Source organism: Ovis aries, chromosome 1 (assembly GCF_016772045.2).
Source record: "Ovis aries strain OAR_USU_Benz2616 breed Rambouillet chromosome 1, ARS-UI_Ramb_v3.0, whole genome shotgun sequence".
Lineage (NCBI taxonomy): Eukaryota > Metazoa > Chordata > Mammalia > Artiodactyla > Bovidae > Ovis > Ovis aries.
In genome coordinates this window covers 145,848,151-145,863,420 of record NC_056054.1, presented here as the reverse complement: position 1 = coordinate 145,863,420, position 15,270 = coordinate 145,848,151, and the positions used below count along the sequence as shown (strand labels likewise).

General features: G+C 35.9%; 1 protein-coding gene across 45 annotated transcripts in view; it reads right to left on the bottom strand.

Annotated features, from left to right (window-relative positions):
• Positions 1 to 15,270, bottom strand: part of ROBO2 (roundabout guidance receptor 2) — a 669,055-nt gene that overhangs the window by 52,062 nt on the left and 601,723 nt on the right. For all 45 annotated transcript variants that reach the window (XM_060416312.1, XM_042230259.1, XM_042230263.1 and 42 more), the window contains 3 exons: positions 13,231 to 13,413; positions 3,246 to 3,288; positions 1,676 to 1,803 (listed from right to left, as the gene is read on the bottom strand). In XM_060416312.1, coding sequence (XP_060272295.1) covers positions 1,676 to 1,803; positions 3,246 to 3,288; positions 13,231 to 13,413 — 354 coding nt within the window. The remainder of the gene's footprint in view (positions 1 to 1,675; positions 1,804 to 3,245; positions 3,289 to 13,230; positions 13,414 to 15,270) is intronic.

Sequence of the window (15,270 nt, the reverse complement as noted above, 5' to 3'; positions counted from 1 at the left end):
ATTAGTAACTTTATTATTTAAAATACCATTTTAAATATATCTAAACATTCATTGGTCTTACATTCATAAAGAGAAAAGGCCAATATCCATGACTGTATTCTAAGTCAATATGTTTACACACTCATACATGTGAAGTCCACCACTGAGGTTTACAGTAAACCCAGAATACTTAGCTTAGTCCTGGGTCTCCTACATTAGTTCTTCCTAGAAGTACAGAAATCCTTCAGTGGATTCACACAAACTTTCTTAGATTACAGCACTATTCTCCTAATTAATCACCCAAATTTTTCAATCTATCTCTGTCCTGCACCCAGTAGCTAGATGGATGATTTAGAACAGCACTTACATTCTAGAATTCTCCTCTTAAAGTCCATTAATGACTTCCAATCATCCTCTAACAAAGTTTAAAGGTTTTGTGTGGCTTAGAAAACCCTCCTTCTGTATTTCTTAGCACTTGTTTGCCTTGCAATTGATACTCAAGTCATTAGGAAATTCATTCATTTCTTAAAGAGGTCAATGTTTCCCTTACTTTCTGAACCTTAAGACACAGTAAATTTCTTCTCTACACACTTTCTACACACATTTGACTCCCTACCGTTCTTTCATGTATCAGCCTAAATAATACTCCATGCATAGCACCTTCCTCCTCCCAGGAGACAGCTCTTTCATGTGGGGTACTGGCAAGGTACCAGTCCATTTGCTGTCTGCACACTCTCATGCCAATGGAAAACTCATGTATCAGCTGCACTAAATACTGGGGCCTGAGACTTTTCCAGTCCCATCTTTCTCTAAACCCATTGCTCTCCTAGTGATTAGATGAAAAGGTAGAGAGGGGAACTGGTGATTTTCATAATAAGTCCAATTCTGTTTTCTTTATAAAGACCTATGGAGAGGACTCTAGTATCGAATTTTGAAGACCTTAGCACGTCCCCTACTTAGAATATTTTTGTCTTTTCTTTGGGGTACAAATGATCAATTGTAGAATTACAGAAAAGCTGTCAACATGTTGTTATACATATTTAAGTGTCTACCTCTTATATGATATTTTTTACTGTCTGCCACAGGGCCGGGTCGACAGGACACACTCAGTAAATATATACTGAATGATAATCAGAGAAGTAAAATGACTGGTTCTAAATCATAAGCCCTGTTTGGCTGTATAGTTCCTGATTTAGTAACCATGTACTGTGCTCAGTCACTCAGTCATTTAGACACTTTGCGACACCATGGACAACAGCCCACCAGGCTCCTCTGTCCATGAAGTTTTCCAGGCAAGAATAATGGAGAGGGTTCCCATTTCCTTCTACAGGGGATCTTCCAAACCCAAGGACTGAACCCAGGTCTCTTGCATCTCCTGCACTGGCAGGCAGATTCTTTACCACTGTGCCACCTGGGAAACCCTTAATCATGTACTAATAGTATGAAGAACAAAATGCATTATGAATAGTTACCTTCTTGGTTAGTAATAACATCCTTAAAAGCTCAGTTTTACTCAAGGTAATAGATACCACAGCTTTATAATAAAATATTTAGCAAATGTACAGTACTATGAATAAATGTACTTCACTAAATTCACTTATGGAAGAAAATACTTTTGGGTATGCCTTTTTCAAAACATCCAGGAAAGCCAAGAAAACAAATCACAAATGACAGAATTTTGAAAAACACAACTTACCTCCACGCCCAAAGTTCGAAATCTCATTTGGGCCACTATTGCTATTGTTTACTGGCAAGCTCGTGGCTGGCCATGAGTCAGCAAGCCATGGATAATTGGGATCACCAGCATTTAGAAGACCTGGGCGGCTAAAACAGGAATTAAGTAGAAATCAGTCCGTGGAACTCCATGAGAGATTTGCACATCTGTCTCATGAACTACAGTGGATTAAAGAATTTAAGATTTTAATTCACTTTCAAATGAAAATCTGGAGGCTCTCAAGAATTAAGCAACTTTGGCAATTCACTAAGGCTCTGTATAGATCATCCCTGTCAATGGAAGCAGAAGAGTCCTGCCTGGGATTCTGCTGACATCCAAATGAATTCAGTTGTCTTCCCTGAAACTGGTAGCAACTGGTAACATAGCAGCATCCTGAAACAAGATCTAATGATAAATTGGCACCTCAAGGGAACAATAGCTCAGAATGATGGCTTAGTATCAGCCATTTCCAGGACTTTGGGCTATTGCTCCTTCAATTCCTGCAGCTCCCATATTTATCTGTCCCCTATAGGCTGTAACCCCTGTTACGAGCCCTCATGGTTGATTTAGAGGCAAGGAACTTAAGGGAAATAAATGAAGAGTATTTATACTGTTCCATCAATAGTACATTTTCAGGTTCTCTAAATTTAAAGTGTTAGGAGAATATGAAAGCATTTTAGGGTGATAAAAGATCCACTGAGGTCTGATCCAGTATGTGCATATCGTCTATGAAGAAAACTTCTTTTGCATCATATTCAACAAAGAATTCCTATCTTTAATGTAAAAGTGGGATTCTGATCCCTTTCCAGATTATTACCATACTTAAAAAGATATAGCAACATCTATAATCATTGTACTTTTTTTTTTTCCCCTGATAGACCCTTGGTGATACAATCCTTAAGAGAAACACGTGTTTCTATGGAAACTGCAAGAAGAAGATCCAACTGCTTTCTGGTTACATCCACCAGCTCTCATTAGACCTAATCTCTTTTTGCTAAAATATTGATTAAATGGGAGAGTGGAAGTTATTACCAGAGCCTAATTACAATCTCCATATCAGCAAAGGGAAAATAGATGAGGATATATGGGTTTGTTATCAGTTTTTATCAATTTCAGTTGAGTATCCAAAGTTGTGGAATCCAGTCCTATCAATCTACAGCCTATTCATCATCTATGAATCATTTACTTTGTGATCGATTATATGTAATTGTTCACTCACAGCAATTTGGTGAGAACCAATAAGGAGCCTTAAACAACAGCAACTTCATTTGCTAATGTCTAATTAATGCAATAAACATCCTGCTAACAAATGAACACATTCCTTGTGATATTTACTACTAATTTCTTCAGGGGCATCTGGGAGATATGAAACATCTGGACTTGATTCCTCTAAAGTGCACAACAGATAGATCATTAAACCTTGTTGTAAGCTGTTTAATTCCTTCTAGAATTCTCAGACTTAAAAGTGATCGTTTATTACAATAATTGCCTTTTACTATGTAGTTTCCTCAGTCCTGATTAAAAATAAAAATAAAAAATCTCCTTGGTATACCTTCCATTGCTCATTAGTCCTCCATCTCCTCTTTGAAATGTAACTGTAAAAGAAAAAAAAAAAAAAGAAACACACACAAGTAGTCAATATTAATTACAATTAACAACAACTACATATTGGCCCTTCGTTTAGAGCTGAAGCCTCTGGGAATTATAGCAAAATATAATTAACATAATTGCACAGATAGTAAGAAGCAGTGGTTTGGCCTAAAGCAAAGCCATCATTTGTTCCAACTTTAATGAGACATCTAAAAATTCTCAGGCCAAACACACGATTAAGTCAAAGGGGCAATTTTTATTTGTATGTCAGTTGGTACATATATGGTATTGGAAGATTGACATGCATTAACAAAGAATTATCACATCATGACTTTTAATGCTAATATACAGGTGTCCTAATTAGAGGGCATAATGCAAACTGCACATAATAGAAAGTGAAACAGGATAGTTCAAACAGGTAATATCCTTCTAATAAAAGCAGTGAAACAGGTACAGATTGATAATTTATTCTTCTTCATCACAGGTCCTTTTAGGGACACTGAGAAGCACTATGCGTTGAAATACTATAATTACTGTATTATAGACATGAACTGTAGTGAATAGACAATATATAATGTATTGAACACTTTGCTTCATTTTCCAATCCTTACAAAATGAGATTTTCAACTTATTGAATATATTCCCATTGTATGTAATGATTATACAACTTAAGTCCTTTTTAAAACTATGGAGCATATTAGCAACACCAAAAAGCAGCCAGTAAAGCCAGAGCTGGAGAACCCACTCCCTCTGGTCACTAGATTTCATTCCACAAAGCTAACAACACGAAAGCGGGTGTCAAGGATTCGCAAAGAAGATAAATATCAGTTTGGGTCCATTATCTCTTACCCACAATCTTTGCAGTTAAGTTTGTTTGGAATTAAAATGCTTCATATCTGAAGTAGGTAATAAGATGCACACTGCAGAGAGGGTCTGAGACAGCAACCATATTCAAAATGATTAGTTTTTCAATGAGATGTGAATATTCACAATTAGTGGAACAAAGTCTATACACGACTTTATATTATTTGAGGTCAAATTTTGCCACTAAATTACTTAACTAGAAAATCATTGGGAAAAATTTGGTGTTTAGAAGTTTATGGATTGCACAATTGCAATTCTGACCAAAATTAATATGCATCAGCTAAACTAGTCCCTGGGGATGAAGGAAAAAATACCATTTCACAGCTGTGCATTCAACATATCCTATCTTTGGAAGACACTGATTATATTTACTATGATTACTTGGTGAGCAAAAGTGAAAATAAAATTTTATGAATTGATTCATATTTTTAATGAACTTGCTTTTTAAAGTATACACTTAGTAGATACTTTCTCATTTGGATAATCTCATAATTCACCTGTTTCTTAAGTTTGAGCTAATAAGTACGATCACTTTTTAGATTTTATAAATTTCTAAATGTAGTTCCCCAGTCCTCTCCCTAAAGTTGTCTAAGAACATATCTATTCAGTTCAGTTCAGTTGCTCAGTCATGTCTGACTCTTTGTGACCCCACGCACTGCAGCACACCAGGCTTCCCTGTCCATCACTAACTCCCGGAACTTGCTCAAACTCATATCCATAGACTCAGTGATACCATCCAACCATCTCATCCTCTGTAGTCCCCTTTGCTTCCTGCCTGAAATCTTCCCCAGCGTTTGAGTCTTTTCTAATAACCAGTCAGTGATTCCCATCAGGTGGCCAAAATATTGGAGTTTTAGCTTCAGCATCAGTCCTTCCAATGAACACCCAGGACTGATCTCCTTTAGGATTGATTAGTTTGACCCCCTTGCAGTCCAAGGGACTCTCAAGAGTGTTCTCCAACATCACATTTCAAAAGCATCAATTCTTCAGCGCTCAGCTTTCTTTTTAGTCCAACTCTCACATCCATACATGACCACTGGAAAAATCATAGCATTTACTAGATGGACTTTGTTGGCAAAGTAATGTATTTGCTTTTCAACATGCTGTCTAGGTTGGTCATAGCTTTTCTTCCAAGGAGCAAGCGTTTTTTAATTTCATGGCTGCAGTCACCATCTGCAGTGATTTTGGAGCCCAAGAAAATAAAGTCTGCCACGGTTTCCACTGTTTCCCCATCTATTTGCCTTGAAGTGATGGGACAAGATGCCATGATCTTAGTTTTCTGAATGTTGAGTTTTAAAGGCAACTTTTCACTCTCCTCTTTCACTTTCATCAAGAGGCTCTTTAGTTTTTCTTCACTTTCTGCCATAAGGGTGGTATCATTTGCATAACTGAGGTTATTGATATTTCTACCAAAAATACTGATTACAGCTTGTGCTTCATCCAGCCCAGCATTTCTTATGATGTACTCTGCATATAAGTTAAATAAGCAAGGTGACAATAGATAGCCTTGACATACTTCTTTCCTGATATGGAACCAGTCTGTTATTCCATGTCCAGTTCTAACTGTTGCTTCTTTTCCTGCATACAGATTTCTCAAGAGGCAGGTCAGGTGGTCTGGTATTCCCATCTCTCTCAGAATTTTCCACAGTTTCTTGTGATCCACACAGTCAAAGGCTTTGGCATAATCAATAAAGCAGAAATAGATGTTTTTCTGGAACTCTCTTGCTTTTTCAATGATCCAATGGATGTTAGCAATTTGATCTCTGGCTCCTCTGCCTTTTCTAAATCCAGCTTGAACATTCTGGAAATTTTCGGTTCACATACTGTTGAAGTCTGGCTTGGAGAATTTTAGCATTACTTTACTAGCAGGTGAGAGGAGTGCAATTGTGCGGTAGTTTGAGCATTCTTTGGCATTGCCTTTCTTTGGGATTGGAATGAAAACTGACCTTTTCCAGTCCTGTGGCCACTGCCATATTTCTCTTATGGCATCATAATTAGGCAATATCATCATCACCCAAGGGTTTATCAAGAATATATGAGGCAGTGCTTTCAGAAACATCTTGTTGGCACCTAAAGTATACTGCTTTGTGAAGTTTTCAGGTATTTTCTCAAGTGCATTACAAAACAATCCTGACAGCACCTTTGCACCTGCCCAGGACTGGCTATGAAGAAGATGAATACTGATCACTAGTCTGCTTTGTGATGGACTCCCTTAAGTGTTGGGAATCAACAGTCAGCTGTATGTCCATACCCCGTTGGGTCCCTTTAATAACTGTTTTTAACAACAACAAAAACAACAAGCTGATCTGAAACAATTATTGTAAAAAAATCACTGGTGACATTAAATAAATGTCTGATCAGTTTGGAAAAACACAAAATGTGAAAACAGTACAGCTAATTAACTTTCCATCTGAAGTGACTTTCTAGTATGTGGTTTTTTAATGGACTATCAAATGATTATTTTACTCTGATAACAGAAGGCTAAGATAATGTTGTGACTATCGGCAGACATGAATGGGCTACACCTCCAAATGTGTTGTTTAGGAGATATGAGAGGAGACGCTGAGCATTTTTAATTTGGATGCTCTTTTTTCCTTACCTAAATTTTCTGTTACTGTCAGAGCAAAACATAATATTGGAAAAAAAGAAGACAACTGAAGTCAAGGACAACTGAACAAAAATTAAGTTGTATTTAACTTTATGTACTTACCAATGTTAAATTTTTCATAAACTGTAAATATTAAATAAGATGCAACACTCAAAATCTTATCCAAAGATATCATTCAGATGCTAGTCAGCAAATGGAAAGTTGATCAGCATCATTAATCATTAGGGAGATGGAAATTAAAACTACAATAAGATGTTACCTCATACCTGTTAGGTTGGTTTCTGCACAGGAAACATAAAATAAACATTATTGAGAAGATGAAGAAATGAAACCATTGTGTACTGTTGGTAGAAGGTAAAAACCATTTTACCCTCGGTTGAAAATACCATGTTTGTTTCTCAAAAAATGAAGAATAGAATTACAATAAGACCCAGAATTTCCACTTCTTGATATATACCCAAAAGAACTGAAATCAAGATATCAAAGAGATATCTGTACATCCATGGTCATCACAGCATTATTCATTGCAGCTAAATGTGGAAGCAAACCAAGCATCCATTGATGGATGAATGGATAAGTGTATATACAGACGCAATGGAATATTAATCAGCTTTGCAAAGGAAGGCAATTCTGACATATGATAAAACTTGGATGTACCTTGAGGACAGTATGTTAAATGAAATAGGCCAGTCACAAAAAGACAAATACTGTAAAAGTCCATTTATATGAGGTACACAGAGTAGTCAAAATCACAGAGACAGAAAGTAAAATGTTGGTTGTGATGGCTGGAAGGAGAGGGAAATGGGAAGTTGTTGTTTACTGGGCAAAGGTTTTCAGTTTTAAAAGCTGAAAAAGTTTATGGAGATGGATGGTGATGATGGTGCACAATATCATGAATGTATTTAATGCCTCTGAATGATACACTCAAAATGGTCAAGATAGCAAATTTCATGTAATATGTATTGTACCACAATAAAAAGTTGGGGAAAGAACATTCAAACACTCATTGAGGCTTATTTACAGATGTGTTGGAGTATGAACTCTACAGTATGGTCCATATTTACCAACTGAGTTAAATGTTATGAATGAAAGAATTTTAAATTTCAGAACATTCAAGACATATCCATTGTCTACTTTTATATAAATCATTAAATAATTTCAAATCTGCAAAGAGATTGTCAAAAATAGTTCTTAAAGACATTTATGTTTGTGTCTCTTCATACCAACTATACAGAGGCAAAAATATAGTCTTTATATAAATACATAATTGACTTAAAATGGCCTATGGACACAACTTGATACATATGAAAAACTTCAATTTTGTGTGTTTCTATCAGGAGAAAACAACAACAACAACAACAAACCAAACACCCTTACGTAATAAAGTTGAATAGTTGTCTTTTTTGAAGCAAGGGAAAAAGAGTATACTTTTTCTGGTTTCCTTTTCTTCCCATGCTCCAAAACTTTTAGATTTGTTCCATTTTGAAAAGCAGACCAAAAGTAACTGAGTTCTATTAGACCGTGAGATTAAAAACAGATGAGAAAGGATAAACAATTAGGTCTCCTAAAATGGAAGTCATATTTGGTGTTTTGATCAACATTTTGTTTGTGTGTAGAGACAGAGAAACATAACAATGAATGCCACAGCAAATTTGAAAGCTGTTTTGAAGTAGCTCTCATTTCACAGGTGATGAACTGCCTTAAAGCTGAAAGGAAGAGGGTAGAGAGGGTAAGTGGTTGAACAGTCTTGTTCTATCACAGTTTTGATAATCATAGTGTAGTAACTTTGTGCTTGTCAAAATTAACTTTGAAATAAGTGAATGTGTTTTGCCAGGAGTTTCTGATAACATGTAAAATTGAGAACTTTGAAGGGAGTAGCACAGAATGCATAGGAGTTTTTATTGCTAAAACTGACTAGTGCTAAGGCTTCCAAAAAGCTCTACAGACACCTCACTCTTAACTGTTTTAGAAATGCATTAAATGTTCTGAATTTATTGCAGCATTTATGAAAGATAGAAGGTAAAGAGATTTTGCAAGTTCAGATCATATACAAAGTACTTCTACTATTATCTGTCAGGATTAATCCTAATCTCATGCCTGCTAGCACTGAGGGGGGAGGGAAATATAACTACATGGAAAATTGACATTTTGAGGTAAGGAAGCTTTCAGAGTGCCTATCTCTAGTAGGCCACATTTTCCTACTCCAAATGGAAACTTTAATGTTGCCAGCCAAGCCTCATTCCCTTGCCTGATAAGCTATTTCTCAACTATGAATGTAGATTAATCCTCTTTTAATAAGCCTTAACTCAAGTCCAGATAATCAGAGTATAAAAATGCCATCAAATCTTTTAGCTGTCTTAGGATGGTTTTGTCAAATAATTTCACCAACGGTTTAAAACCTATGTATGAAGTGTTTGGTATTTCCTAATTTGCTCACTCATTAAATTATTTACATTTACTGAGTTTAATCAAATCTGTCATCCTCAGAGGTAATATTCATAAAATAGAACTCACCCCTTTAAAAACATGAAAGTTAGTTTACTTCCATTAAAAAGTTGATAACTTAAAAATTATTGATAGAAATACGACCAGCATTAGTTTGAAAAGCATCATGCAGGCTTCATGAAGATCATAATATGACATACAGAATCCTTGTGAAAGCTGCATGGCTCTATTCAAACCGTATTGTTCACTTTTCTATTCACAAACACCATTAACACATATAATCAAACATTTTCTCTAGATTCAAAAATCACCTAATATTTTCTGCCAAAATGTCTTCATGATTCTATTTCATCCTATAACAACTCAGGTAGTGAATATTTTTGGTAGTCAGGAAGCTCACATGCAATGGCAAGAACTGTTAGTACTCAATGAAGATCAAGATAAATAACACTGCATGTTATTCTAGAGAAAAATAAAATGATTTCATGTAGAATATGAGGGGAATACGTTTCTCTTTCTAGTTGCCCATCTGAGAGCCACCAGCAAACCTTGTGTCTGAAAAATTTAAACAAGAATAAATAGGAAAAAACTGAAATAGGAAGCTAGTAACTTTGCCCTGGGGAAATCGCCATGTTCTGCTCTGTAAAGAAGCAAAACTTTACATTCAGGCCAAATTCTCCTCTCAGATCCTTTCGCTGTATAAGTTTATATTTGATTCCTGACAGTTGCTTTTACAATCTAAGGTGTTGATCCACTAGTATTCTATGATCAATATGTTAACTCTTTTGAATCATAAGAAAAAATATCAACACTGAATAGCATGTCATTTTTTTTTACCTTTCTTCTAAGCATTCAAATATAATTTTCCATATGGAGATGGAGAGTCAAAGATTAACACGATAAAAGTCAGTGGGTGAACTTTTGCCTATAGAGTGAGTGGAAGGCATCCTGTGAAGACTTGGGTTTTCCATTCTGCAAAGGATTTCTTCTCCCCAATAGTTAAAATCTTCCTTATGATGGTTAAAATCTACTTGTGATACTAAGAAGACTTGGAATGAAGTAGAAAAGGCAAGTACTGAAGTCAAATCCAACCTACTTTTCAATTCTACTTGGGAATTCCTGGGTAGCTCAGTTGGTAAAGAATCTATCTGCAGTACAAGAGACCTGGGTTCAGTTGCTGGTTTGGAGAAGGAAATGGCAACCCACTCCAGTATTCTTGCCTCGAAAATCCCATGGACAGAGAAGCCTGGTGGGCTACAGCCCCAGGGGTCGCAAGAGTCAGACACAACTTAGCGACTAAATCACCACTTTAATTCTACTTAGGATCAGCATTATTAAAATGCATGTTTCTGAATTTATATGAATTGCAACAGATGTTGAAGTAGAATCTAAGATCACATTTGGGGTCTAAAGCAAATGAAGTCATCTTTTGTTATAAATTAAATACTGATCCCAATATAGACTTATGTTTCTTTGAAAAAAATTATCACTGGTGTCATAAATCAGTAAGAAAAATTTGAAACTATGTAGATATTACTGTGTAGTAAAAAGTAGAACTCATGTTCTGAGTAAAATTATATTGCTTTAAGCTTACCAGTTTTGCATTTCATTCTTGTAAAATTGTAAGATTCCCACAGAAATTTCTGTGAAAACCAAAATACAAACAGAACCATTACACATAGACTGCTATCTCGATAACTTCTATAAAATACTTCACAGAAAATTAGCCCTGTATGAAATCTTTGTGCTCTTAAAACAGATCATTAGCTCATATCAAATATCAGAAATTCAAACATGATAAACAAATACTACACTAAGCATGCCTATTTACAATCCGCATTTTCTTTAAGCTGTAGAAAGACAAGAATATAAAAATTCCAGAAAGTGGAGGTTAGGATATTTATGGGGGGAAATGAGTAGAGAATATTACCAAGTCAGATATGCAGTGCTGAGTACCTGTAGTGTGGATTTTCATTTGCTTCTCACCTAGAAGAGAACAGCAGTTGCTGGAAGGCAAATTTCCAGCTGAAGGTGAATCCATTCTGAGAGTCAGCCATCTATCAATTAAGGATAAAGGTTCAGAAAGCCTGCTCTGTGGCTTGGCCTGATTCCAAAATATCTGAAGGGCATAGCACCTTCTGAGTTAGCAGTTCTTCAACAAGCAGATGGATATCAATCACAATGAGAAATGACAACAGGAAATGTGCTATTTATTCTTGTCCAGCTCAAAGACCAACAGATATTTTCCAATCAAATGTAAAGAACTGCTGTTTTTAAAGAGAAGAAGAAAGAAAAGAAGAAAGGCTCTCTGACATGATTTTACAAAAAAACATAGCTACTAATTATGAGAGTAATGCTATTTGGAAGAAGTGAATGAAAATCCTACAGAGGATAAAACTGCAACACTCCAAATATGGCACTGAAGTGACGAACACTGTCAGTCTATTATGTTCACTAAAGTCAAGCAAAGAGATAAACACAAAAAGTCTTTGATTTATATGAGCATGTCACAGAGATGAAACGGAACATGGTGAAAGTAAAAATAAAAATTTTTAAAAAAAGAACATGGTGACTGACTAAACAGACAGGTAAACGGACAGTATCTTCAAGGAATGAAAGCAGGGGACTGGACTGCAAAACAAGAAGTAACATCAAAGTCTCATTCGTGTTCATAACTCTGACACTCAGCAGTCATTGCCCAGCATCCCTTTCCAGGAAGAATCCTTCATTGGCAGGGTGATAAAGCACTCAGATGACAAAGCATAAGGAAGCACGCATCAGCAACCAATAAGAAATGAGAATGGCACAGCAATAGCAAGTCACCAAGTATGGAAACCCTTCTGCAATGAATACACTAACTATCTTCTCTAGATCTAGGAATATATTCTAACCAGTAACTAACAAACATTTCTACAAGCTATTGTCATGAGCAGCAAATGTGATCATCAACTGATCATATTTAAATACTATTCAATAACAAGAAAAACAACCAAATGGATGTTGTTTGTTTCATTTTGAACTATTTTCGGAAGCTTAGATGCCTACAAGTTATAGCAGCTGATAAGCTTAATAAGTAACGAAGCCTCTGTCAAAATCACTTATGAAGACATATATGCTTTTTATTAAAGTAAAAATTAGAAATAGAAGATGAATAAAATATCTCAAAGATTTTTAAAGTATATGTAGGACAATGATAAATTAAAACTGTTCCCTTGAAAATTCTATAAAATGTAAAGTATTTGTGAGGCAGTTTTTTAAAATCATTGTTAGAGAAAGTACTTAAAATGAATGCAATTCAAACTTTAACTGAACATAGCTTCATTATGGAGGTCATTTTTCACTCACTGATGATAATTTTCTCTTTCTGCCTTGGATACATTTTGAAGGCCATTACTTTGGACATCCTTAAAATTCCTGTTCTGGATTCAGAGAAAACATTTTTGCAAACAAGTAGAACATCTAGGATCTTATTTTTCTTCTCTTTCTTTTGCTTCTGTTTTTTCTTCTTTCTAAAATGCTCATTGGTCACTTTAAAATAGACATTCTATTTAAGTGACTAGTAAAACAAATCATGCCTCATCAGTTTCATCAATCCTGAAATTTTTTGTTTGGTTTGTATTTTCCATTTGGGATACATTTCCCTTTGTAATCTGTATTGTGAATATAAAAAACTACATTTCAAATCTTTTCTCTTTTTTTCCTGAGCATTTTAGGAATGCTCTTGCTTAAACATACTTCTCAAAGTTTGCAAAGTCTATGTGTGTGTGTGTGTTGAACTATTAAGAAAAATGGCTAATCACTTAATTGGTATGCACTCTTCTTATGCCTTGGAGATACAGGCAAAAAGATGGTTTTATGGTCATAATGTGATATGATGAAGGGCAGTGTTAAAGCATGTTGTTTATAATGGTTTAAATCAAGCAAAAAACACCCATTCATTCACTCATTCATATTCCATTTCATTCCTTCCCTTGCATTTTATCATATTTCTAGAGCTAAGACATTTTCTTAGCTGGAAATAGCCTCTTACCAGCATAATTACTGAGTCCCTTTCTCTTCTTTCTTCTCCAGTACAACCAGATGCTAAAACCCATCAGAATTACCCAGCAGGCACCACCAATACCAGCTATAAAAGCTGGTTGCTTCACAACATCAGTGATTTGCTCAGTTATGCTGTTATTGTTTTCGGTAATGACAACTTCATTTCGTCCCCCTATGGAAGAAACAATAGTGTTAGTGCTAGCAAATATTAAGACCAAAACCCCACAAAAATACATGCGTGCTACACCAAAGGCACAGAAGATTGTAACCTTCTTTGAAGCAGGTAATATTTGTTGTGTCCTGACCCTGTCACAATTTACTGGTAAGCAGATTTTATAAGTTTCAAAAGAAGAATCAAATCATAAGTTTGAAATGTGATTAAGAACACTGTGTTTTGTTTTACTATGGACAGATTCAGAATCACTTCTTGATTTACTGCCTCATATATAAGTACTAGAACAAGCGTGTGAGCTGAAATAATAATAACTTTTCTTTAGTTAGGTAAAGGATTTTGTAAGACAATTCTCATTTAAAAAAAGAAAAGCAACTACAACATTTAAACTGGGTATTTGCAAACTACTTTTCCCCTACAGCACTGCCTAAAACAGATGATCAAAATATTTCTCTTAATATTTTACCAAATAATTTACCTTGATCAAACATACTTTAATTTTCTGGAAGGTATTGAAACTGCTATATAAAATAATGAAAATAACATAAACATCTTTTCATAGAGATTAGTATCTATAGTTAAAATCTCACAGAAAGATAAAACTTCTAAATGCCCTTAAAGTATCTGAAAATAATTTGAAAATCCACTTGAAAGCTGGCTACAAAACAACTTGAAAATCCATATGAAGTTAGATACAAAACAACTTGAAAGTTAATTCTAAGGTCTATGTAACAAATCATACATTTAAATCTAGACTAAGATTATTTTAGAAGTTGTCACATTTCTGACAGTTTAGCCCTCTCAGACATAATAAAGACAATCTCAATCCACGTTTTTAAACAGGTTTGGAAAAGGAGTACGTCAAGGCCGTATATTGTCACCCTGCTTATTTAACTTATATGCAGAGTACATCATGAGAAATGCTGGACTGGAAGAAACACAAGCTGGAATCAAGATTGCCGGGAGAAATATCCATAACCTCAGATATGCAGATGACACCACCCTTATGGCAGAAAGTGAAGAGGAACTAAAAAGCCTTTTGATGAAAGTGAAAGAGGAGAGTGAAAAAGTTGGCTTAAAGCTCAACATTCAGAAAACAAAGATCATGGCATCCGGTCCCATCACTTCATGGGAAATAGATGGGCAAACAGTGGAAACAGTGTTAGACTTGATTTTGGGGGGCTCCAAAATCAATGCAGATGGTGACTGCAGCCATGAAATTAAAAGACGCTTACTCCTTGGAAGAAAAGTTATGACCAACCTAGATAGTACATTCAAAAGCAGAGACATTACTTTGCCGACTAAGGTCCATCTAGTCAAGGCTATGGTTTTTCCAGTAGTCATGTATGGATGTGAGAGTTGAAATGTGAAGAAGGCTGAGCACCAAAGAATTGATGCTTTTGAACTGTGGTGTTGGAGAAGACTCTTGAGACTCCCTTGGACTGCAAGGAGATCCAACCAGTCCATTCTGAAGGAGATCAGCCCTGGGATTTCTTTGGAAGGAATGATGCTAAAGCTGAAACTCCAGTACTTTGGCCACCTCATGCGAAGAGTTGACTCACTGGAAAAGACTCTGATGCTGGGAGGGATTGGGGGCAGGAGGAGAAGAGGATGACAGAGGATGAGACGGCTGAATGGCATCACTGACTCGATGGATGTGAGTCCGAGTGAACTCTGGGAGTTGGTGATGGACAGAGAGGCCTGGTGTGCTGTGATTCACGGGGTCCCAAAGAGTCGGACACGACTGAGAGACTGAACTGACTGACTGACTGACTGAAGCAATGGCACCCCGCTCCAGTACTCTTTCCTGGAAAATCCCATGCGCAGAAGAGCCTGGTGGGCTGCAGTCTGTGGGGT